The 26,764-nt window shown below is 41.5% G+C and overlaps 1 protein-coding gene across 4 annotated transcripts in view; it reads right to left on the bottom strand.

Moving 5' to 3' along the window:
- SCAF8 (SR-related CTD associated factor 8) overlaps nucleotides 1-26,764 on the bottom strand; it is a 686,214-nt gene that overhangs the window by 557,426 nt on the left and 102,024 nt on the right. For all 4 annotated transcript variants that reach the window (XM_029596704.1, XM_029596703.1, XM_029596702.1 and 1 more), the window contains exons 3-5: nucleotides 26,194-26,238; nucleotides 18,245-18,406; nucleotides 17,599-17,755 (exon numbers count right to left, since the gene is read on the bottom strand). In XM_029596704.1, coding sequence (XP_029452564.1) covers nucleotides 17,599-17,755; nucleotides 18,245-18,406; nucleotides 26,194-26,238 — 364 coding nt within the window. The remainder of the gene's footprint in view (nucleotides 1-17,598; nucleotides 17,756-18,244; nucleotides 18,407-26,193; nucleotides 26,239-26,764) is intronic.

The following is a 26,764-nucleotide window of genomic DNA, read 5'->3' as shown; positions in this document are numbered from 1 at the left end:
AACAATCTAATCTCCATCCATGGCACTGCCTGAGCCCTAGTGGAATGAGCCCTGACCTGACCAGGCAATGGCTGTCAGCATCCACATACGCGTCTGTGATAACCTCCTCAATCCAGTGAGCTATCATAGCCTGTGACGCCAGCAACCTTGTTTCCTCCCAACATGGAGTACAAACAGCTGGTCCATCTTCCTGAGAGGTTTAGAAATCTTCAAATACCTCATGACATGCTGCTTGATATGCAAGGTCCGTAATAAGCAATATTCATCCAGATAATAGAAGGACTTGGGGGCACTCCATTAAGTTAGCAAGTAGCTCATTTAAAACAAATCGAAGAACATTCTTTTTCATTCAGCACATAGTTAAGCTCTTGAATTCATTGCCAGAGGATGTGGTTACAGCAGTTAGAATAAATGGGTTTAAAAAAAGGTTTGGATAAGTTCCTAGAGGAAAAATCCATAAACTGCTATTAATTATTAAGCAATAGGAGCTTGATATTTATTTAAGGTTTGGGTACTTGCCAGGTACTTGTGACTTGGATTGGCTAATGTTGGAAACAGGATACTGGGCTTTACGGACCCTTGGTCTGACCCAGCTGTACCAACCCAGACTCACTTGCAGATATGGTTCCCGGAAAGACAAGGCCTGCAGTTTGGAAAATCTTTGCGAAGAACAGATTGCCACAAGAAACACTGTCTCAAAGTAAGTAATACCAAGGAGAGGTTATGCAATAGTTGAAAGGTAGGACCCGCCAGAAAATCCAGCACCAGATTAAGACTCCACAAGGGCACAGACAACCGCAAGGGAGGACGCAGATACTTCACCCCTTTTAAGAACCGGGCCACATCCGGATGGGCAAACAAGGTTCACCATTCACCAGACCTCGGAAACTGGCAAGAGCTGCCACCTGTACCTTCAAGGAATTAAGGGCCAACCCCTTAATCAACCCATCCTGCAAAAAAACCAAAATGAGCAGGATCTTAACCGAATGATGATGAATCCCTCATTCCTCAAACAAAGCCTCAAACACTCGCCAAACTTGAACATTGGCTGAAGAACTGGAGAACTTTCGCACTCAAAAAGCAAGGTGGAAATTACAGGAGTGGAATATCCATGCTTTAGCAACCGAGTCCTTTCAAAGGCTATACCGTAAGACAAAATGGATTCAGATCTTCATGAAGAATAGGCCCCTGCTGCAGCAGATTCCTGTGAACAGGTAATAGCAGAGAAGAGTCCACTAGAAACCTCCACAGATCTGCATACCATGGTCTCCTGGGCCAATCTGGCGCCTCCAGAAGTATCATCCCCATGTATCTCTCAAAACTCGGAAATACTCTGCCCAACATGGGCCATGGGGGAAAGGCATATAGAAGCTTGCCTTCCAGCCACTACTGCATGAGAGCATCGATGCCCAAACATTTCAGATCTCTCCTCCAACTGAAGAAACAAGGAACCTTCGCAATGTGTGATGTTGCCAGTAAATCCCACCTCCTCCTCCCCTGCAGATTGTATATACTGTATATATTGTAAATAATGGTTATTTTTAGCATAAACAAGTGTTAACATTCTATTATGTTACCTTAACTCGCATGCACCTGACTTTGCTACTCCAGCCCTTTCGCCCCTCAGTTCTAGCTCCCTTTCGTTACATGTAATTCTTATTTCCTAAAGTTATTGGTTACCCCTGTTCATTGTAAACTGATGTGATACTCACTTGAATGTCGGTATAGAAAAGTTCAAAATAAATAAAATAAATAAATCTAGAAATGGGAGGTCCTAGCAGCCCACTATGAGCTGGAATACTTCGTTTGACAATTCCCATTCTGGATCCAAACTATCTACTGAGAAAGTCAGCTCTTACATTTGTCTTTTCCTGCAATGTGTGAGGCTGAGATCTCCTGAAGATGTACTTCTGCCCATTCCATGATTTGGGCTATTTCCTGTGATACTTACTGGCTCTTGGTTCCTCCTTGGCAATTGATGTAAGCCACTGTCATCGTATTGTCCGACATTATTCGGACCATTCGAACCTGCAAGCGGTCGACGAATCACAAGCACGCCAACCAAACAGCACAGGCTTACAGTCGACTGATGCTCCACAGAGACTCTTCTGTGCTCCAGGGTCCCAGCACTGTCAACTCCTAATAGTGAGCCCCCCAACCTTGGAGGCTGTCATCCATCATGAGTAATAGTCCAGTGTTTGAAGGGGTATGCCCTTCCTTGGATGATACACTTTCAACTACTACTGCAGTTAGATGCTGATTTCCACCAGCAAGTGAAGCCATATCGAGTAGTCCTGACACTGGACTCCAACATGCTCGCAGTGTGCACTGAAGAGAATGCATATGTGCCTTTGCCCACAGAAGTGCCTCTAGGATGGCTGCCATCAACCCGAGCACCTGCAGTTTTCTGTCAATAGCCACACCTGCGTCATCATTTTCTGAATGTGGCTCTCTGGTAGGAACATCCTGCTTTGTTTCGTGAAGTTAATCACCCACCTAATTCCAGTAGCAAGGAGATCACCTTGTGCAAGACCTGAAGGTTCTCTTTCATACTCTTGGCCCAAATTAGCCAATCATCTAAGTACGGGTGGACCAGAATGCCATCTTTTCTCAACACTGCCGCTCCCAGCACCATGACCTTGGAGAAGGTTCTAGGTGCAGGTGCCAAGCTGAAGGATAGTGCTCAAAACTGGTAATGTCACCCCAAAACAGCAAAACGCAGAAATCATTGATGCTCCAGCCAGATGGGAAAATGCAGGTATGCCTCTGACAAATCCAGAGACGTAAGAAACACCCCCCCCCCCCCCTCCTCCGACTGTACTAAGATTTTCACAGAGCATAAGGTTTCCATGCGGAAACGAATCACTCGCAAATGACTGTTGACTCCCTTGAGATTCAGGATGGAGCAAAAGGAACCCTCCTTCTTGGGTACAACAAAATAAATGGAACGTCGGCCTGTATTTACTTGTGACTTGAGCACTGGAATCACAGCCCGCAGGCTGAGGAGTCTTGACAACGTACACTCCAAAAAATCCGAAATAAAATCCGAAATAAATAAATAGCCTGTCTCTTATCATAGAAACATGGAAATGACAGCAGAAAAGGACCAAATGGTCCATCCAGTCTGCCCAGGACGCTTATCATAGCATTTGCTGCGCAGTGTAGGTTACTCCCATGCTTATCAGTTTCCCAGAATGTAAAAGTCAGGGTCCTCGTTGGTTGCTGTTTGAATCCAATTCCTCGTTATGCCTTGCTGTTGAAAAAGAGAGCAATGTTGAATTTGTATCAAAGTATCAGGCTTATTGGTTAAGGGTAGTAACCGCCACATCAGTAAGTTACCTACATGCATTTGTTTCTTCTTTTCCATCCACTAGCCTTTAGGGATCCACAGTGCTTATCCTATGCCTCTTTGAATTTTTTCACAGCTTTCATCTTCCCCACTTCCTACTTGGAAGAGCATTCCAAGTAGGAAACCAAAAAAAGGGATAGAATCTCAATACCTTCAAATAATCTTTTTTGTATAAGTTTTTCAACAAAAGCCCGACTCAGGCCGAGTTTCGCCAAAGCGGTGACTAAGGGGGGGAAATGGCGCCGCGACCACGTGGGAGAAAGCCCTCCTGGTCTTCTCTGGGCGAACCGAGCATGGCCACACTGAGGAATGGGCTGATAAGCACTCCAATGACGGGGCATAGGTCACCAAACTTTCCTCCCTCAGGCAGGCAATTTTTTTTTTTTTTTTTTTGCCACATGCTGGCCCTGGGCCTGGGACGACATCCGCCCGCAGTCCCTGCAGGAGAACTGGTCATGCTTTGGGCCCAGGCAAAGATAACAATAATTATGCCCATCGGTGACGGATATAATTTTTCCACACTGGCAGTATTTGAAGCCAGGCGGTCTTGGAGGCATACTGCAGCACTGAAAAGTGCTGTTTGTAGCTGAAAAACAACTTTAGAATCTAGGAGATGAAAAGCTCCACGTGCAGCCTGCAACGCAGAAAAAAACAGACTGAGGAGAAAAACATGGCACAGTGCAGGAAGAGACGCGCAGCCGCACAGAGCAAAGCTCTGTGATCTTTGAGAAGCTCCACCTCAACCGCCCTGGAGGGATGTCCCAGACAACATGGCTAATTCAGCCTGCTTATCTGCGGGAAAAAAATTTGGATCTACATTAGTGATTACTCTTTTTATACAATCTTATAAAGAAATGATTATGAATTTGGTAAAGGAAAAATCATTTGCAGATGCAGTTACGTCATGATTTGTCTAGAACTATACAAGGCTGACAAAGAAAATATCTTGCAACATGCTCTATTCTATATTATAGAAACATAGAAACATAGAAATGACGGCAGAAGAAGACCAAATGGCCCATCTAGTCTGCCCAGCAAGCTTCACACAATTTTTCTCTCATACTTATCTGTTTCTCTTAGCTCTTGGTTCTATTTCCCTTCCACCCCCACCTTTAATGTAGAGAGCAGTGATGGAGCTGTATCCAAGTGAAATATCTAGCTTGATTAGTTAGGGGTAGAAGCCGCCGCAATAAGGAAGCTGCACCCATGCTTATTTGTTTTACCCAGACTATGTTATACAGCCCTTATTGGTTGTTTTTCCTTCTCCCCTGCCGTTGAAGCAGGGAGCTATGCTGGATATGCGTGAAGTATAAGTCTTCTCCCATGCCGTTGAAGCAGAGAGCCATGCTGGATGTGCATCGAAAGTGAAGTATCAGGCACATTTGGTTTGGGGTAGTAACCGCCGTAACAAGCCAGCTACTCCCCGCTTTGTGAGTGCGAACCCTCTTTTCTTCTCCCCTGCCGTTGAAGCAGAGAGCTCTGCTGGATGTGTGAAGTATCAGTTTTTCTTCTCCCCTGCCGTTGAATCAGAGAACTATGCTGTATATGCATTGAAAGTGAAGTATCAGGCTTATTTGATTTGGGGTAGTAACCGCCGTAACAAGCCAGCTACTCCCCACTTTGTGAGTGTGAATCCTTTTTTCCACATTTCCTCTTGCTGTTGAAGCTTAGAGCGATGTTGGAGTCACAGTAAGCCTGTGTATGTTTATTTAATAAGGGTATTGACTCCAGGCAGTAGCCATCATTCTGGCGAGTCACCCACTCTTCATTGGCAGCCTCTTGACTTTATGGATCCACAGTGTTTATCCCACGCCCCTTTGAAGTCCTTCACAGTTCTGGTCTTCACCACATCCTCCGGAAGGGCATTCCAGGCATCCACCACCCTCTCCGTGAAGAAATACTTCCTGACATTTGTTCTGAATCTTCCTCCCTGGAGCTTCAAATCGTGACCCCTGGTTCTGCTGATTTTTTTCCTTCGGAAAAGGTTTGACGTTGTCTTTTGATCATTAACACCTTTCAAGTATCTGAAAGTCTGTATCATATCACCTCTGCTCCTCCTTTCCTCCAGGGTGTACATATTTAGATTCTTCAATCTCTCCTCGTACGTCATCCAATGAAGATCCTCCACCTTCCTGGTTGCCCTTCTCTGTACCGCCTCCATCTTGTCTTTGTCTTTTTGAAGGTACGGTCTCCAGAACTGAACACAGTACTCCAGGTGAGGCCTCACCAAGGACCTGTATAAGGGAATAATCACTTCCCTTTTCTTACTCGATATTCCTCTCTCTATGCAGCCCAGCATTCTTCTGGCTTTTATTGAAGTTTAGGGTGAATTTAGGGTTTGAATTTAACTACTAATAAGTACGTGGTCTATCATGACGAACAAGCAAAGGAATTTTTAAATAAGTCAGCTGAGAAACAGGATATCATTTGCAAAATTCTTCAGATGAACCCCTCAAATTTATTCTCTAAATTTACAATATCTTTTGTGTATGGCACATGCTGATTTAGTATCCACTAGATACTATAATCAAAAATCAGAGGATCTAAGGCAATTATTCATGCCAATCTTTTATTTCCAATTGTTTTCAAATTATATAAAAACATTACTTTTTATGCAGGGACTCTATCTATTTAAAATAATCCAAACATGCTTTACCCCTCATTTACTACACTCCACACATACTCATTTCACATTCATACTTCATTCCTCAATCACACCTCACATAAAAATGTACAGTTTGAAAATATGCTTTGTAGCGTTACCAATACACCAATTTTCTACAAATTTAAACCACATGCACTGATATTTTCATGTTACATTCAAGGTATACTTTTGTTATAACACATCTAGTTCTATTTTTATATTAGAGCTTTACATCCAGTTAATCAACCATTTATGTTGCTGAAGGCTGTATTTGTTCCAAAAATATTTGTCCAACGAGAGCCTCCTTGAGAATGTTAGATTAGTGCGAGCCCTGTGGCTTGAATAATGGAGAATTATTCATTCACAGATGGTTGAAACTTATTGAACACAGCATGTGATATCTTGAGATTACAGTTTTGAAATGCGCCGGTAAAGATTGGGAGAGCTGCTCAGAATTATTTGTTAATAAGTCGTGAGAGTAATCCGGTGCAGATTTCAGTTGTCGGAGCAATGTTGGATACAGCAAGTGTTGGAAAGTGAGTGTTTACAGTGCTATTTCTTTGTTAGAGAGCAACACAGTTGTAATATACCCACTGCCCTCCTGTGTTACTAGGAGGTACCATATAAAAACAATTATATTTAGTAAAAAAATATTAATACAGTGTAATATGGGTATGTTAAAGTAAGGATGTGGATCAAAATGGATATAGGATGACTAAATTGGAAATATTGAGTTATTTTTACACTGTGTGGCACTACATATATTGTAATTGGATTTTGTTGAGTAATTGACTAAGTTGTAAAAATAGGGATTTGAATTATTTAGATTAGTTATGATTATATTGTTTATTATGTTTTAGATACGTGAAATGAAACTCATGTTATGCAGTGGACCAATTTTATAGAACACATGTACTAGATCCTACAAGCCAAGCAAAAAATGAGAAAGCTTTAATCGATGATGTCCCTGAAGAAGCCCTAGATTTAGGGTGAAACGAGGCTCTCTTTGGACAAATATTTTTGGAACAAATACAGCCTTCAGCAACATAAATGGTTGATTAACTGGATGTAAAGCTCTAATATAAAAATATAACTAGATGTGTTATAACAAAAGTGTACCCTGAATGTAACATGAAAATATCAGTGCATGTGGTTTAAATTTGTAGAAAATTGGTGTATTGGTAACGCTACAAAGCATATTTTCAAACTGTACATTCGCGCAAGAGCCGGAAGACCGGCTCTCCACAAGCGAGACGGAAATGAGAACGCGGCATCAAGGCAGGGAGCCGGGCGAGTGAGGGAGAAAAAAAAATCAGCTGAGCCAACAAGCTCTGGGGGAGAACTGCAGGAGATTGAACCCTGCACTCTCCAGCATCTGAAAGTACTGCCTTCAACTTTTATGACTTGAAAATTCCAATTTCTTAAATACTTCTGTATATCTTTATTTTTATTTTTATTTATTTTTTTATCACACAGGAGAATTAAGCATTCCTGTCACGGCACCCGAGGAATGAACGTCTCAGGGCAAGGCAGTGCGAGCAGGGGGCGTGACTGGACCACCAGTATCGCCCCAAACTATGCTGTTCACCGGGGAGAGGGCCTAGGCTGAAGGATTTTCAAGGGGCAAGCCCCCCTAGGCCCCCAAGAGCGAGGGAGACAAAAACTGTCTCCCTAAATACAGAGTTCTTCATATATATATATATATATATATATATATATATATTTATTTTTTATTTTTTTTTAAATTAATAACAAATTAAATACTTGCTTGAGCTTGCCCTAAGGAAGAAGAAAGAACCCCCACAGGGTAGGGGCAAGCTACTAAGGAAAGGGAACCGCAGGGTGAGCTGCCTGGCATCTGCTGGAGACAGACAAATACTGAAGGGCTGCAGAGTAGGCTCTGTCCTGATATAGGATACCCTTTCAGTTTTGGACTGTCTCCATCTGCTGGACAGGAGGCTCAACCCATGGTCTGGACTGATCCGGGTACGTACAGAGAACAGTGCATGTGGTTTAAATTTGAAGAAAATTGGTGTATTGGTAATGCTACAAAGCATATTTTCAAACTGTACATTTTTATGTGAGGTGTGATTGAGGAATGAAGTATGAATGTGAAATGAGTATGCGTGGAGTGTAGTAAATGAGGGGTAAAGCATGTTTGCATTATTTTAAATGGATAGAGTCCCTGCATAAAAAGTAATGTTTTTGGATAATTTGAAAACAATTGGAAATAAAAGATAGATTGGCATGAATAACTGCCTTAGATCCTCTGATTTTTTATATAGTATCTATTGAGTTTTCAGAGGTTATGCAGGTGTATGTTTACCTCATATGATTTAGTATCCACAACAGTTTACTGATTTGTTTTTAACTGATCAAGCTGTTAATCAATCAACATAGAAGTCAAAAGATTGTCGCACCAAAGCTTAGTTGCATTTACATAATCATGGATATTAAGCTATTTTTGTTCTGAGATCTCCATCAATTAAGAGTGAAAGTTCATTTTACTATTGCAATTCTGATGTATTAAAATGATATGAAAAGGAATACAAGGATGCACGTTCTGGTATTTACATATTTGAAAATTAAGAAAAAAAAACCTTGCAAACATCTCATAGTGAAATGCTGGTAAAGAGCCAATACAACCTTTACTGAAAAGAGTTCTTATTTATTTACTTATCTATTTATGAGTTCTTGGTGGCATATGATTTAGAGGATGGGACCAGCTAGTGTTGCCACTAAGCTTCTATTCAACTTCCTTCCTTTCTGCCAAAGCAACTGTTTTGTTTTTGAAACTCAGAAGCAGTTCTCAGTAGCAGAATTGTTTCTTCAGATTCTACCAATGTGTGTATGCAATTTAGAGATGTGAATCGGAACCAGAATCTGTTCGGATTTCAGTTCCGATTCACATCTCTAGTTATGCATAGTATATCCTCAAAATGTCATCTATTACAAACAGAAGCAGCATTCAGTCAGAGAGCAAGTGTAAATTACAGGATCAATCAGAAACTACACCACAGTTGCTCTCATCACCATTCCGTCCACACAAGTACAAGGAATGGAAGAAAAACTAATTTCTAATTAATGGCAGAGATGTGAAAGCCCAGAAAAAAATGGAAAAATTGGAGAAAAAAAAGCAAGTTTGTTTACTGTCAATGGTGTTCTCCACATACAGCAAGATGAATTAGTCATGACACACGGGTATTGTCATCCAGCGGTGCTTAGCTTAGAGATTTTGCTCTTGTGAGCATGTGCAGAAATTCTCACTCGGATGCTGCCTTTTGAGCTCCTCAGTTAATTTTAGAGCTAAGTTTTAATTAGGTAGTCAATTCTCCAGGGAGGTGGGTCGGTATTAAGCATGGCTAATTCATCTTGCTGTCTACGGAGAACACTATTTACAATAAGCAAACTTATTTTCTCCATCAACCAGCAGGGCTGAATTATCATAACACATGGGGAGTCCCAAGCTGAAGGTTGCAGCGATTCGCTTACTAAAAAAAGGTTCCTTGTACCCCACTGTGAAATGTGGACTAATGGGTAAATGGCTGTGCAAAACTACATGTCCAAATTTACTGTCACTTCTTCAAAGCGGGGAGTAGCTGGCTTGTTACGGCGGTTACTACCCCAAACCAAATAAGCCTGATACTTCACGTTCAACCCATATCCAGCATAGCTCTCTGCTTCAACGGCAAGGGAGAAGAAAAACTGATACTTCACGCATATCCAGCATAGCTCCCTGCTTCAACGGCAGGGGAGAAGAAAAACTGATACTTCACGCATATCCAGCATAGCTCACTGCTTCAATGGCAGGGGAGAAAAAAAACTGATACTTCACGCATATCCAGCATAGCTCTCTGCTTCAACGGCAGGGGAGAAGAAAAACTGATACTTCACGCATATCCAGCATAGCTCCCTGCTTCAACGGCAGGGGAGAAGAAAAACTGATACTTCACGCATATCCAGCATAGCTCACTGCTTCAACGGCAGGGGAGAAGAAAAACTGATACTTCACGCATATCCAGCATAGCTCCCTGCTTCAACGGCAGGGGAGAAGAAAAACTGATACTTCACGCATATCCAGCATAGCTCACTGCTTCAACGGCAGGGGAGAAGAAAAAAGGATTCGCACTCACAAAGCGAGGAGTAGCTGGCTTGTTACGGCGGTTACTACCCCAAACCAAATAAGCCTGATACTTCACATTCAACCCATATCCAGCATAGCTCTCTGCTTCAACGGCAGGGGAGAAGAAAAACTGATACTTCACGCATATCCAGCATAGCTCCCTGCTTCAACGGCAGGGGAGAAGAAAAACTGATACTTCACGCATATCCAGCATAGCTCCCTGCTTCAACGGCGGGGGAGAAGAAAAACTGATACTTCACGCATATCCAGCATAGCTCCCTGCTTCAACAGCAGGGGAGAAGAAAAACAACCAATAAGGGCTGAATAACATAGTCTGGGTAAAACAAATAAGCATGGGTGTAGCTTGCTTATTGCGGCGGTTACTTCCCCTACTACCCCTAACTAATCAAGCTTGATATTTCACTTGGATGCACCTCCATCACTGCTCTCTTCATTAATGGTGGGGGTGGAAGGGAAATAGAACCAAAGAGCTAAGAGAAACAGATAAGTATGAGAAAAAATGTGTGAAGCTTGCTGGGCAGACTGGATGGGCCGTTTGGTCTTCTTCTGCCGTCATTTCTATGTTTCTATAGATTATCCAGCAGACATGCACGTGAAAGTGTGAACTAACAACCAAGTTGCAGCTTTGCAGATATCAATTGGCACAGCTCGCAGAGAAGCCAGTGATGTAGACATGGCTGTTATCTGACTAGTTGGGGCGGTTCTATAAAGAAGCAGGGTGAGGCACCAACTTATGACGGTCGCCTCACTTTTTAATTCTTACCCTACTGTTGAGGCTACCATGTGATGACATGCTGGCAGAGCTCACCCTTCCCGCCAGCATAAGAAAGGCCCTGCAGCGGTGTGTAAGGAAGATGTGGTGGCGGGGTTCCCATTCCCTGCCAGCACTAAGAAGGCCCCTGCATTGGTGCAGAAAGAAGATGTGCTGGCAGGGTTCTCACTCCCCACCAACACTAAGAAGGTCCCCACAGCAGTGTGAAATGAAGATGTGCTGCAAGGTTCTCACTTCCCGCCAGCATTAAAAGGGCCCCTGCCGAGGAGAAAGAAAGATATGCTGGTGGATTTCCCAAACCCCGCTAGTAGTCAAAGGGTCCCTGCGCCGGTGCGGAAGGAAGAGGTGCTAGCGGGGTTCCCACTCCCCGCCAGCACTATAAAGGCCCCTATGGCAGTGCAGAAGACAGACATGCTGGCAGGGTTCCCACTCCCCACAAGCACCAAAGAAAAGCCCTTGCAGCAAAAGAAAAAGCCCTGCGAGGCTGCTGGCCTTTCCCCTGCTGCTGGTGGCCAAAGAAGAGTGAGAGGTTCAGCATGTGCCTTTGTGTGTATGTATGAGATAATGTATGTGAGAGTGCGCCTTTGTGGGTGAGAAAGTGACTGCTAGTGCCTGTGCATGCATGACTGACAGTGTATGAAAGACCATGTGACAGAGTGCTTCTGTGTGTGAAAAAGTGACTGCCTGTTTGTGCCTGTGTGGGAGGGAATGTCTGTGTATGTGAGAGAGAGAGTGGAGTAGAATAATGACATCCCGGCAAGTTCCCACATCTCCCAGCAATAGGAAAACCCCTGCAATAGAAGAAGAGGCCCTGCAGGGTTGCCAGTGGTCAAAGACGCCCTGCAGGCCACTGGCATTTCCCCTGCAGCCAGCAGCTGAAGAAGAGTGAGAGGTCAGAGAATGTGTGTGAGAGTGTCTCTGTATGTGAGAGTACCTGCATGTGTGTGTACAGACAGCGAGGTTACAGTTTGTGCACCTTCTTCCAATCTGCAACAGCCTGACTGAAAATCTAAAGTTCCCAAGTAAGAAGAGCGAGGTATTTTTTAAATCCTTATTAGTTTTAATTACTGGATGTCATGTGTATGCTGTTTTGAAATATTTTATTGGAGTTAGGTAATTTTTAAAACATTTTTGTTTTTAATTATTGGATGATGTTCTATTCATCAGCTAATCTGACATTCTTTTTATTGGTATGGTTGATGGTTTATATTTCTTAATGTTTGAATGACATACCGAGTCTGGCTTCTTGCAATTTCCAGTTCAGTTTTTGTCTGCACATTTCTATTTATATTTTGTGGTCTCTCTGTTTTGAATTTGGTGAGGGTCTGTGTTCTGCATGTGTGACTGAGGTCAGGTATTCTGCTAACAAATTTCTACCCAGAAACTATACAACAGCCTGGCTTGCTCTGTTTTCCTAACAGGAGGTACACTGGTGATTAAGGCCCAATGTAATATTGCAGAGTGGCTTTTTTTTTTTTTTATTGGTACAGTTGTTACTGTTCGAGTGCTAGCAGTTTTGGTATGGAAGCTTTGCTATACTGTAATTATAGGTTTTCTGCGAGCCATGTCCACACCCAGTGCGCTTTATGATAGGCCTAATACCATATGGGATCCAAGTGTCTTTCTTGCAGTGTATGTAAATATAATGTACAAGTTGTGATATTTTTACCTCAGAAGACTGTACACTGAATGTCCCTTCTCCATATAAAATCTCCCTTTACAGGTTGAAGATGCAGTTAAGAAAAATAAATGCATAATTTGTAAGTGTGTGGGAAGGGGAAAGGGAGCCAAAGGCTGTAAGGTTCCCCTAGGACATCTAAGACCCTTGCACGTGTGTGTGTGTGTGTGCACATAAGTGTGTGCACGTGTGTATGTGTGTGTGCGCGCGCGTGACCCTGTGTGTGAAACTGTGAGTCAGACAGGGTTTCTCAGACACAGAATATTAGCTAACGCTTCTTGGCACTGCTCGGATTGTCTGATCAGTAACAGCCTGTGTGTGTTCAGAGGAGCCTATGTGTCTCTCTTTGTTTATGTACATACCTGTGCCTGCCTCTGTACACATATGAGCCAGTCTGTGTTTCTGTGCGCTTGCGCTCGTTTGGATGCACACCTGTAAGAGTTTGCATGCATGCTTATTTGCACTTATGTGTATGTATCTATACCTACCTGTCCCTGTGTGTGAGTGTGAGACAATGCTTCGCAGACAGTAATATTAGCAAACGTTACCCAACATTGCTCGGGTTGCCTGGTCAATAACAGCCTGTGTGTGTGCGCGCACAACAGTGCTTTGCAGATAGAGCATATTGTCTCTGCACACTACACCTTCCACTGTTTCAGTAGCCACAGACAAAGCAGCATGACCAACACAAGCTTTTTTTTTTATAAAGATATATCTATCTATGTGTATATATATATATATATATATATATATATATATATTGTGATGTAGTGCAGCGCTGCCGGGGGCAGGAAGGGATAAGACACCATAAGGCGGCTGGCAATGCTAGAGCCAGCCAGCAGGGGGAGCAGGTGAAGGCGAGAAACTACAAATCCCAGGTTTCTAGAACCACCACCTGACCTGTAGGGAGAGCCTGGAGGAGAGCAGGTGGCAGACTCTGACACTAATGAGTCAGACACAGGTGAACCTAGGGAGCTAGAGGAAGGGGGCGTGCCTAGGTGGTGGCAATGGCCAGAAAAAGCCAGTGTCAGGAAGCAAGAGGAGGAAGGAAATGGAGGTAGGTTCCAGGGGAGAGGAATCCTCCAGCTGTCTCATGGATACAGCCTAGCCAGAAAAGGGAAATGTATAACCTGTACCGTAAGGGAAGTTAGGGCAGGGGTGTTTGCTGGTGAACTGGAGAGCCGGGGGGGGGGGCTCAAACAGTACCTTTGCTCCAGCCCGTGTGCTAAGGGATTAGAATGCTGGAGAGCAGGGGCAGGGTCATTTGTTCAGCTCCTGAGGGGACGGAGCCAATGTAACAGATTCAGCTACTTTGCTTTATAAAAATGCTTTGAGGAATCTGTCTCTCTCCGTGTTATCTTTGGGGGTTGGGGGACTGCTTCAACCCCACTCCCTACAAGGAGAACCCAGAAGCCCAGCAAAACCAGGGCCTGCGGAGACCTGAACCCAGGGAGTCCTGTGCGACTGAGGGACTCCAGGGATATCCAGGACTCGCGAGGGGCCTGAACCGGAGGCAGCGGAGCGGCACCCAGGGCAGCACGGGCGGTGAGCCTTCACAATATATATATATATATATATATATATAAAACTCCAAAAGAGTGGGGGGGAAAAGCACCTATACTAGTTACAATGTAGTTTATTCAAGTGAACAAAAACAAACCACTTAAACCTGACACAAGGTTATTCTGACATTCCCTTCGAGAGCATTAGAAACAATATGTCACATTTAACACTGTTGAATGTGTATACTTTGTATCTGTACAACGGTAAACCTAACCACATGGGATGGCTGATCTAAAATACAACTCATCAATAACAGCCACAGAGTGAAAAGACAAGAATACAGCGATATTAACAAAGCATTTGTACAAACAAATTATAATTTATAACATCACATATAATCAAGGTATGCTAACAAACGCACGCTAGAAAAAGGTGTTCCTTTGGGTATGCTGTTATAATGTCCTGACAAGGCCCTTGTTTCGCCAACCTGGCTTCCTCAGGGGGAACAAATCCTGATGATTTGGACATCCAAAAATTGCTTATTATGCTCCCTCCATGCCACCATTTATTTATTTATTTAAATTTTTTTAATATACCGATGCTCAAGACCAAGTCTTATCGTACCGGTTTACAATGGAACTGGGTGAAACCAATTAACAACTATATAGAAGGTAAAGTTACATTAAACAGGGAGCAAGAACATGGGAGTTGGAAGACAGGAAAGATTTTAAACAAATACAACTGGCGAGTATTAAAATAGTCAACGAAAAACTGCGTGATTTTTAAAAAAACAAGAGAGTAGCGAGACATATAAAGGTTGCTGAGATTGGCTGTAGATATATCATAGGCAATTTTTAACATATAATTTCCTGAGGAAGGGGGAAATATAGGGAGGTAAGCAGGGGGGGTGGTGGCAGAGTAGGGACAGGAGTGAGGAGGGAGGGAGGAGAGAGGGTAGGAAGGTGAGAGTCAATGTTGGTTGATGGAGGCTCCTTCAATGGTAAGCTTGTGCGAACAGCCAGGTTTTCAGTTTCTTTCTGAAGGTGAGATGGCATTGTTCCTGGCGTATATCTGGGGAAAGCGAATTCCAATGGAGCGGACCCGCTGTCGAAAGTGCTCGCTTATGAATGGAGCTGTGGACCGAGGATTTGTTAGGGGGGGCCTGGAGAGAACCTTGGTAGGCGGATCTGATCGGTCTTGCGGAAGTATGTATTTCAAGAGGGATGGTGAGTTGGAGTGTGGTTTGCTGGTAGACAGATTTGTGGATGATGGTGAGAATCTTGAATAGTATTCTATATTGGATAGGTAGCCAGTGTAGGATTTTTAGTATTGGTGTGATGTGGTCCTTACGACGTGTGTTTGTAAGGATCCTGGCCGCTGCGTTTTGCAGCATCTGTAGGGGTTTAGTAGAAGAGGCGGGGAGACCGAGTAGTAGAGCGTTGCAATAGTCGATCTTTGAAAACAGTATGGCTTGAAGGACTGAACGGAAATCCTGGAAGTGTAAAAGTGGTCTTAGCTGCTTCAGGACCTGTAGCTTAAAGAAGCATTCTTTAGTTGTGGTGTTAATGAACTTTTTAAAGTTCAGTCTAGAGTCAAGGCTGGCCCCAAGGTCTCTAACCTGGCTTGATAGTGGAGTAGTTGTGTTGTTGGCGAAGGGGTTGTTATTGCTGGGGGAGATAACCAGGAGTTCTGTTTTGGATGTATTAAGGACCAGGTTGAGACTCGAGAAAATGGAGGTTGTAAGCAGCTGTTCCAAAAATTTAGAGTAGTGGAGATGGAGTCCGAGATAGGGATTAGGATCTGCACATCGTCCGCATATATAAAATGGGTGAGGTTGAGGCTATTGAGTAGCTGGCATAAAGGGAGTAGATAGATATTAAACAGGGTAGGGGATAGAGAAGAACCCTGTGGTACTCCTTGTTTAGAAGGTACGGGGTGGGATTCTTTGTCATTTATTTTAACTTTGTAGTGCCTGTTGTTCAAAAAGGATTTGAACCAGAGCAGTGCAGAGCCAGAGATGCCTATTTCCATTAGACGGTTGATGAGGATAGAATGGTTTACCATTGATGAGGATAGAATGATTTACCAATGGTTTATCAATGGTTTACCAATGGTTTATCAATTTATCAATGGTTTACCATTGATGAGGATAGAATGGCTTACCATGCCACCGCAGGGGGAGCTGAAGATGTAACTAAGTTTAAAATGCTCCACAGCTAAATAAACCAGTTAAAGTGCCGTTGGAGTAAAGGATGAAAATCACCATCAAGCCGATATAGTAAAGTACGCTCCAGCGGAGTGCAGTGTTAGCCCGCGTTTGGCTGCGTGTTTTCGAGGTGCTATTTTTACCCCTTATACAGTAAGGAGTAATAGAGTGTCGAAATCACGCAGCCACACACACACACACACACCCCACCTCCCCCCGAAACTAGTAGCGCCCGCAACATGCAAATGCATGTTTATGGGCCTATTAGTCATTCCCGCGCGATACAGAAAGTAAAATGTGCAGCCAAGCCGCACATTTTACTTTCAGAAATTAACGCCTGCCCAAAGGCATCGGGGAAGTGTACAGAAAAGCAGAAAAAAATGCTTTTCTGTACACACATCGACTTAATATCATAGCGATATTAAGTCGGAGGCCCCAAAAATAAAAAAAAAATCAAAAATTAAAAATCTGCCCGCAGCCCGCGGGTTGGAAGACGGACGCTCAATTTAGCTGGCGTCCGTTTTCCGAACCCATGGCTGTCAGCGGGTTCGAGAACCAATGCCAGTAAAATTGAGCGTCGGCTGTCAAACTCGCTGACAGCCGCCACTTCTGTCAAAAAGGAGGCGCTAGGGACGTGATAGTGTCCCTAGCGCCTCCTTTTACCGCGCGCCCTCATTTGCATACGGGCTGATACTGAATCGCGCGCCCAGGACACTGGCCTGAGCGCTCGCCGGCTCTCCTGCGCTTCTTTCTGTATTGGCCCACATGCTGGCTGTAGCATCTATATCAAAGATGCTTCCCAAATCGTAAAGCGGTTTATACAAGAAATCCTTTTTCCCCACTCCTTTTGGAGTGTTTTTTCTTCGTGTATCATAAGTACTAGTCAGTACTGCCTGATTGTTTGTTCTGATATATATCTACATATATATATATATATATATATATAGAGAGAGAGAGAGAGAGAGATGTATGTATATATTATTTAAAAATGTTTAAGGCATATACTGTTTCTGTCTCCATCACCTCTACTGGGAGGTTATTCCACAAATCCACCACTCTCTCTGTAAAGAATTATTTCCTAAGGTTACTCCTGAGTCCAGCCCCTTTCACCTTCATCCCATGACCCCCCCCTGTTCTAGAGCCTCTTTTCCGTTGAAAGAGGCTCGCCTCCTGTCGGGAGCAGCGAAATGCCTTTCTGGTTTGGGGGGGGGGGGAGAGCAGTGTATCACAGTCACTACCTAATCTCATTGATCTGGGACAGCATACAATGTTTTGTAAGTTTTCTCATCTGTCTGTCTTTACCTGGTGTGTTGTTGCTTACAGCAGCTGTGGTACTGGGCAACACAGGCGTGAGAACGGGTGGAGCAATCCCAGCCGCCATATCCAGAAGAGGCTGGATAATTTCACTCTTGAACACATTGTTCTTCTGCCACAGATTTAGTACTCTGACAACTTTACTCTAGTTGGGGAAAAAAACAAGGGGAAAGAAGGAAAAACAGAATGCTGAAAGCTAATGACTTCCATCAGGATCCCCATTGCAATGATATACAGAAGGGAAAAAGACTGTTAACATCACAGAATACACAGCTCCTCTATACAATCAGCTATCCTCCCCGGTCTCTCTAAAAAAATTTAAAAAAAGTCAAAAGGACAAAATGCAGTACAAATGCATTTAGAAAGCCCAAAAGTGAAAGGCAACACCATGTGTTACTTTACAGTGATACAGCAGACAAAGGGTTAAGGGGTGGGACAACACTCCTTAAACAACAGTCACACAAATCTGATCCACAAACAGATTTGGTTCTCAGGATAACAAAAATATGCTAATTATAATTTGGAGAAGTTCCAAATGAAATCAAAAGAACCAAATCAGCGGAAGCCACTTCCAAGATTTCTCTCTATGCAACATGAGAGATTTTTTCTGAATTAACACAGCAAACATGAATACCTTGTCATCTGAAGGGCAACGGTACAGGTTTTGGAAAGTGTTGATGATATTGTTGCTAAATCTAGGAGCAAACACATCCTTGTCCTGACCAAACTGATGGCGGGACTGCCGCACAATTGAGTCAATTACATATAATCCAGGAACCTTGTATTCTGGTTTACACTAAAGAAAAGAAAAATAAATACTTAAATGTTATATTATTAGATGTTTAAAGCAAAATACATACCATTAAATATTAACTTTGTATGGCTTTCCTTTTTTGTTTCAGTTTTAAATCCTTTCATTGAAGCTTCAACCATTCAATACATGATTGTGAGAGAATATACCACCACTAACTGAATCTACAAGATTATGCAGTAGACATTCCCATTGTCACAATGTACAACTTTTCTACTAATTTTCATTTAGAAATAATATTAAACAAAATGAACTATATTTTCTCTGAGTTTTCATTGCCTATTTTTACATATATAACCATATTTACTCACCTCTATCTGGGTGACAACCAATTTGAAAAGTAAATCCTCGTAACAGAATTATCCTCCTCCGTGAGACCAGAGCCATTTCATCAATCCCTTAGCATGACTTCATCCATTCTCTTCCCCCCACCATTATAGAATCAATACACAGACAATGAAAACAGAGCCCACAGTTTAAAGTTAACAGAGAATCCTGAAAGGCAAGTACTCATAAGGGCAATCAGGGAATTTTACAACTGCCTTCTGTTGGTCTATTTCTAAAACAAGAATGGGATCTGAACTCCACATCCCAGCCTTGCATACAGTGCCCTATAAAAGTACTCATACTTGTCCATTTTTCAGATTCTGCTGCCAAAAAAAAATACAAATCAGAATGCATTTCACTAAGAGCATCCTTATAACATGCTCTACACTTTCATTGTGAAAGAATTATTCCTAACAGAAATATTCCAAAATAATGAATTAAAAAAAAAAAGTCTTGATTACATAAAGTCTTCACTCAATATTTGGTGAAAGCCTCTTTTACAGCAGCAACAGCCATGAATTGTTTAGGCTAAATGTTTACCAATTTTGCATGATGGGATGGAGCAGATTTTGCTTATTTTCCTTAACAGAACTCAAGCTCTTTTAAGTAGGCTAGCGATCATCTGTGGAGTGTAGATGAGTGCATTCAGGTCTGACTTGACCACTCAAGGACATTCACTTTCTTCTTGCTGAGCCACTCCATTGTTTCTTAACAACACTGTCCTGCTGCAAGATTATATCTTCTCCCCAGTCCTAGGACTATGGCAGTGGAACAAAATTTTCCACCAGGATCTGCCTTACTTTGACCTATTCATCTTTCCTACCATCTTCACAAGCCTAACTGCGCCTGCTGTTGCAAAGCATCCTAACATAATGCTGCCACCACCATGCTTTACTGTAGGGATGGTGTTAGGGTGATGTCCTTGGTTAGATTTACGCCATATATATCACTTAGCAGAAAGACCAAAAATGTTCCACTTTGATCTAATCAGACCACAAAACCTTCTCCCATATGTGTGTAATGTCCCTTTGAAAATGCTATGTGTGGCATATTATAAGGTTTTTCTTTAGCAGTGCCTTCCTTCTTGCCATCCTCCCATACAAGATATTATTGTGGAGAAATCTCGAAATAAATGAAGTCAACATTTTCTCCAGTCTCAGTCAGAGAGCTCTGTACTTCCTTTAAATGTTTGTATGCTAATGCCAGAAGTCTAAGAAGTAAGATGGGAGAATTAGAATGTATAGCAGTGAATGATGACAGACTTAATTGGCATCTCAGAGACATGGTGGAAAGAGGATAACCAATGGGACAGTGCTATACCGGGGTACAAATTATATCGCAATGACAGAGAGGAGCACTCGGGAGGACGTGTGGCGCTTTATGTCCGGGATGGCATAGAGTCCATCCTGCATGAGACTAAATACAAAATTGAATCTTTATGGGTAGAAATCCCTTGTGTGTCAGGGAAGACTGTAGTGATAGGGGTATACTACCGTCCACCTGGTCAAGTTGGTGAGACGGACAGTGAAATGCTAAGAGAAACTAGGGAAGCTAACCAAATTGGTAGTGCAGTAATAATGGGAGACTTCAATTACCCCAATATTGACTGGGTAAATGTATCATCAGGACAAGCTAGAGAGATTATGTTCCTGGATGGAATAAATGATAGCTTTATGAAGCAATTGGTTCAAAAACCGACGAGAGAGGGAGCAATTTTAGATCTAATTCTCAGTGGAGCACAGGATTTGCTGAGAGAGGTAACGGTGGTGGGGCCGCTTGGCAATAGTGAACATAATAAGATCAAATTTGATTTAATGACTGGAAGAGGAACCGTGTGCAAATCCAAGGCTCTCGTGCTAAACTTTCAAAAGGGAAACTTTGAGAAAATGAGAAAAATTGTTAGAAAAAACTGAAAGGAGCAGCTACAAAAGTAAAAAATGTCCAAGAGGCGTGGTCATTGTTAAAAAATACCATTCTAGAAGCACAGTCTAGATGTATTCCACACATTAAGAAAGGTGGAAAGAAGGCAAAACGAATACCGGCATGGTTAAAAGGGGAGGTGAAAGAAGCTATTTTAGCCAAAAGATCTTCATTCAAAAACTGGAAGAAGGATCCAACAGAAGAAAACAGGATAAAGCATAAACGTTGGCAAGTTAAATGTAAGACATTGATAAGACAGGTTAAGAGAGAATTTGAAAAGAAGTTGGCTGTAGAGGCAAAAACTCACAGTAAAAACTTTTTAAAATATATCCGAAGCAGAAAGCCTGTGAGGGAGTCAGTTGGACCGTTAGATGATCGAGGAGTTAAAGCGGCACTTAGAGAAGATAAGGCCATCGCGGAAAGATTAATGATTTCTTTGTTTCGGTGTTTACTGAAGAGGATGTTGGGGAGGTACCCGTAATGGAGAAGGTTTTCATGGGTAATGATTCAAATCCCGGTGAACCTAGAAGATGTGGTAGGCCTGATTGACAAACTGAAGAGTAGTAAATCACCTGGACCGGATGGTATACATCCCAGAGATCTGAAGGAACTAAAAAATGAAATTTCAGACCTATTAGTAAAAATTTGTAACCTATCATTAAAATCATCCATTGTACCTGAAGACTGGAGGATAGCAAATGTAACCCCAATATTTAAAAAGGGCTCCAGGGGCAATCCGGGAAACTACAGACCGGTTAGCCTGAGTTCAGTGCCAGGAAAAATAGTGGAAAGTGTTCTAAACATCAAAATCACAGAACATATAGAAAGACATGTTTAATGGAACAAAGTCAGCATGGCTTTACCCAGGGCAAGTCTTGCCTCACAAATCTGCTTCACTTTTTTGAAGGAGTTAATAAACACGTGGATAAAGGTGAACCAGTAGATGTAGTATACTTGGATTTTCAGAAGGTGTTTGACAAAGTTCCTCATGAGAGGCTTCAAGGAAAAGTAAAAAGTCATGGGATAGGTGGTGATGTCCTTTCGTGGATTGCAAACTGGCTAAAAGACAGGAAACAGAGAGTAGGATTAAATGGACAATTTTCTCAGTGGAAGAGAGTGGACAGTGGAGTGCCTCAGGGATCTGTATTGAGACCCTTACTTTTCAATATATTTATAAATGATCTGGAAAGAAATACGACGAGTGAAATAATCAAATTTGCAGATGACACAAAATTGTTCAGAGTAGTTAAATCACAAGCAGATTGTGATAAATTGCAGGAAGACCTTGTGAGACTGGAAAATTGGGCATCCAAATGGCAGATGAAATTTAATGTGGTTAAGTGCAAGGTGATGCATATAGGGAAAAATAACCCATGCTATAATTACACAATGTTGGGTTCCATATTAGGTGCTACAACCCAAGAAAGATCTAGGCGTCATGGTGAATAACACATTGAAATAGTCAGTTCAGTGTGCTGCGGCATTCAAAAAAGCAAACAGAATGTTGGGAATTATTAGAAAGGGAATGGTGAATAAAACGGAAAATGTCATAATGCCTCTGTATCGCTCCATGGTGAGACCGCACCTTGAATACTGTGTACAATTCTGGTCGCCGCATCTCAAAAAAGATATAATTGCGATGAAGATACAGAGGTACAGAGAAGGGCGACCAAAATGATAAGGGGAATGGAACAGCTCCCCTATGAGGAAAGACTAAAGAGGTTAGGACTTTTCAGCTTGGAGGAGACGGCTGAGGGGGATATGATAGAGATGTTTAAAATTATGAGAGGTCTAGAACGGTAGATGTGAATCGGTTATTTACTCTTTCGGATAGTAGAAAGACTAGGGGGTACTCCATGAAGTTAGCATGGGGCACATTTAAAACTAATCAGAGAAAGTTCTTTTTTACTCAATGCACAATTAAACTCTGGAATTTGTTGCCAGAGGATGTGGTTAGTGAAGTTAGTATAGCGGTGTTTAAAAAAGGATTGGATAAGTTCTTGGAGGAGAAGTCCATTACCTGCTATTAAGTTCACTTAGAGAATAGCCACTGCCATTAGCAATGGTAACATGGAATAGACTTAGTTTTTGGGTACTTGCCAGGTTCTTATGGCCTGGATTGGCCACTGTTGGAAACAGGATGCTGGGCTTGATGGGCCCTTGGTCTGACCCAGTATGGCATTTTCTTATGTTCTTATGTTCATAGTGACCTTGCACAGCAGGTTCCTTAACCCATGGCTAATGCTTTGGAGGGACAGCTTGATCATGGCATTGTCTTTGTGGTACCAAACTGTTTCCACTTTACAATGATGGACCTGATAGAGGCCCCCCAAGAGATATTCAAAACATTGAAATTTTCTAATATCTCTTCCCTCAATTAGTAGCTTTGAATAACTTTATCCCAGAGTTCTTTCAGCAACTTTTTGTTCAGCATGTTTTCACCTTTGCTTCAAATTCATTTCATACAACAGAAAGATTAATTTTTCATCAAGGATTATTTGAATCAGCTCAACCTCTGTGACTGAACACAGGTGAGCTCTATTGGCGAAGAAAGCAAATAGAATGCTAGGAATTATAGGAAAGGAATGGAAGATAAAAAAAGAGAATATTATGCTGCCTCTGTATCGCTCCATGGTGCACCCACATCTTGAGTAATGTGTACAATTCTGGTAACCGCTTCTCAACAAAGATCAGCAGATTTAGAAAAGATACAAACAAAATGATAAAGGGGATAGAACAATTCCCCTATGAGGAAAGGCTCTTCAGCTTAGAGAAGAAACTGCTAAGATAAGATATGATAGAGCTCTATAAAATAATGAGTGGAATGGGTAAGCGCAAATCTTTTGTTTACTCTTTCAAAAAGTACAAAGACAAGGGAACACAATTAAATTATACATTTAAGACAAATAGGCGAAAGAATTTTTTTTTTTTGCTCAACGCATAATTAAACTCTGGAATTTGTTGCCAGAGGATGGGGTAAAAGTTGTTAATGGGTTTGAAAAAGGTTTGGCCAAGTTCTTGGAAGAAATATCTATAAACCATTACTAAGGTGGTCTTGGGTAAATCTACTGCTTAGACTGGCTTCTGGGGACAGGGAACTATCGACAATACCTGACTGTAATCCCCTCTGAAGTGGCTGAAAAGCAGAATAAAACAAAAAATACATGGGATAAGCAGCATGAAATCTATTGACCTTTTGGGATTCTGCCAGGTTCTCGTGATATGGATTGGCCTCCTGCTAGAAACAGGATACTGGGCTTGATGGACCTTTAATCTGACCAAGTATGGCAAATCTTATCTTATTGTTGTTAAAGCAATTTTTTGAACCGGCGCTAATTTGGGTTTGTTATGATAAAGGGTATAAACCTCTAAGCAATCAAGATTTTGTGAGTTTATTTATTCTTGGAATATTTCTATAATTGGAGTAGCAGTTACAACCCTAAACATTTTTCTGGGCAGACTAGATGGACTACAAGGGTCTTTTATGTTACTATATATATTCTTTCACCTTAAAAATGTAGAGTTTGCTGCCTAGATTAGTGACACAAATTCCTACTTATAATACATTTTGATTTCTATTTTTTAGACAGAACTGGAAAAATACACTAGGGTGTGAAGATTCTACAAGGCACTGTATGGTATGTATCAAGCAAAAATTAAGGCAGTTGGCAAAAGAAGAGGATTCACTGTTCATTTGTAGTGGGACAGAATATCCAAAATTCTAGATTAGTGGGGAAGGCATTACAAAGATTTCTGTAAATAATTTTATTTAAATGCTGGTATTCCACGTAACATGATTTTTACTACAAGCTAAAAAAAAGAAAACATCTTATCAAATAGTAAGTCTGTAGTCTGACTCAAATATTGAGCCCTACTGATAGGGTCTCTCGGAGGAATTCTGAATTATGAGGCCCTCATCTCCTTCTACAATTTTATTTTTATTCCCCGATGCCCTGACTCAAATATTTAACCCTACTGATGTATGACTACTGTGAAATCCTCTGCACAGTGTGCAGCAGTGGCCAAGAAAGCAAACAGAATGCTAGGAATTATCAGGAAAAGAATGGAGAATAAAACAGAAAAATAACATAATGCCTCTGTATCGCTTCATCATGCAACCACATTTTTTTGTAGTGTGCGCAATTTTGGTCACCGCAACTCAAAAAAGATATAGCAGAATCAGGAAAGGTACAGAGAAGGGCATCAGGGAATCCGCTATGAGGAAAGGCTCAATAGGTTAGGATTGTTCAGCTTGAACAAAAGATGGCTGAGGGAAGATATGATACAGGTGTATAAAATAATGAGTAGAGTGGAACATGTAAATGTAAATCTGTTTATTCTTTCAAAAAGTACAATGATTAGGGGACATGAAATAAAGTTACTAGATAATATATTTAAGGCAAATAGGACATTTTTTTTTATATAACACAATTAAATTCTGGAATTCATTGCTGGAGAGCATGGTAAAAGCTATTAGTGTAGCTTGGTTTTAAAAAAGTTTTGGACAAGTTCCTGCAAGTAAAGCCCTTAAACCATTATCATGCACTTGGAGAAATACACTACTTATCTCTTGGATAAGCAGCATGCAATCTATCAGCCTTTTGGGATCCTGCCATTGTGAAATGGATTGGCCACTGATGGAAACAGGATACTGAGCTTGATGGACCTTTGGTCTGCTTCAGTATAGCAAATCTTATGTTATGTTCAAATTTAATGCATTGACTCTAAACCTATGACAACCTTATTCCTAATAATGCATGGCTTTTTTTCACACTGGTAAATTATCTGGTAATTCTGTGCCTTGTTTTAAGTAATCCAATAATGAGCGAGTAAATTTTTACATAGCGCCTTCAGAACAGGTTCATTAAAAATGTTTAACTGGCATAAGCAAGCAATAGAGGCAAGAGGTAAAGTTATGCTATATTTTATATATATATATATATATATATATATATATATATATATATATACACATATACACACACACACACACACACATATCATCATAGCCTTACTGTTGTATGTGCTCGTCTACCTTGAATATGATCTAACACATATGGGTGGGGAAAATAATCACTGCAACCATGCTACTTTGTCATTGATTACTTTTTCATGTTTTGCAGCAGATATATTCCAAGTATGCATCCTAGACAGCAACTGACCTTCACTTTATACTAAAACAGGTAGGCAATGTGTACTGTCACTGGTTTGAAAGAGATTTGACAATGGTGTTCTTAAATAAAACAAACTCTGCCCTAATTCCACCCCACGGCTGTCCATTTTCTCTGCTGATACTAAATCACAGACAGATGTATATTACTTAACCATAAGGTGTCCTTTCGTAAAGAATGCCCGAGGATTGATAACATCTAGTGAGACAATAAAAGCAGCAAAATGTGCCTCCATTTACCAAAAACATTCACCAGGCTAATTATCTTATGTCATTTTTCATGTAACATCAACCACAACTAGAAACTGCCCAACATAAGTTCACAGCATTTTAATAGTAATAAATATATACTTACCTTCTGAATGAATTTTTCAACACTCTGCACCACATGTTTATAGAACTATAAAGATAAAAAAACAATGAAAATATTTACATAAATACTTTTTCTCCATTCCAACTGAAGTGACTTCTAAAACCTCCAATGTCCAATACATCACATCTTAAAGAGCAACATTCAGAAGTTCCTTTTTATCATAAGTAAATGTGAAAATGAATTTGTTCTACATTTTTTTTTTAAACATAGGAGATGCAGTCCACGCTTATTGTACAAGGATCTTTTTTAAACATATTGTACAGAGGACTAAGCTACAGGGAAAACACAGCTTTTAGAAAGGTAACGACCTCTTTATTTTAGCTGTTCACATGAAATAGCAACAGCAGTCTCCAGAAGCAACCCTGGAGCTGACAGCAAATAGCATGTGTTTCCTTCCTGGTTTCCACTGGTGAAACATCCATTGGGGGTGCTGTTAGGCCCAGGACAAAAGAAATAAAATCATTTTTTCTCTTGCTAAAATCTTGTGTACTACCTCTTTTTCTTTGTTGCTTTGCTTATTAGAGTGGTGTAACAGCACACCCAGCTCCCAGGT

Source organism: Rhinatrema bivittatum, chromosome 3 (assembly GCF_901001135.1).
Source record: "Rhinatrema bivittatum chromosome 3, aRhiBiv1.1, whole genome shotgun sequence".
In the NCBI taxonomy this organism is placed as follows: domain Eukaryota; kingdom Metazoa; phylum Chordata; class Amphibia; order Gymnophiona; family Rhinatrematidae; genus Rhinatrema; species Rhinatrema bivittatum.
Note: the sequence above shows the minus strand (reverse complement) of the source record. Positions and strands in the feature narration are given on the sequence as shown.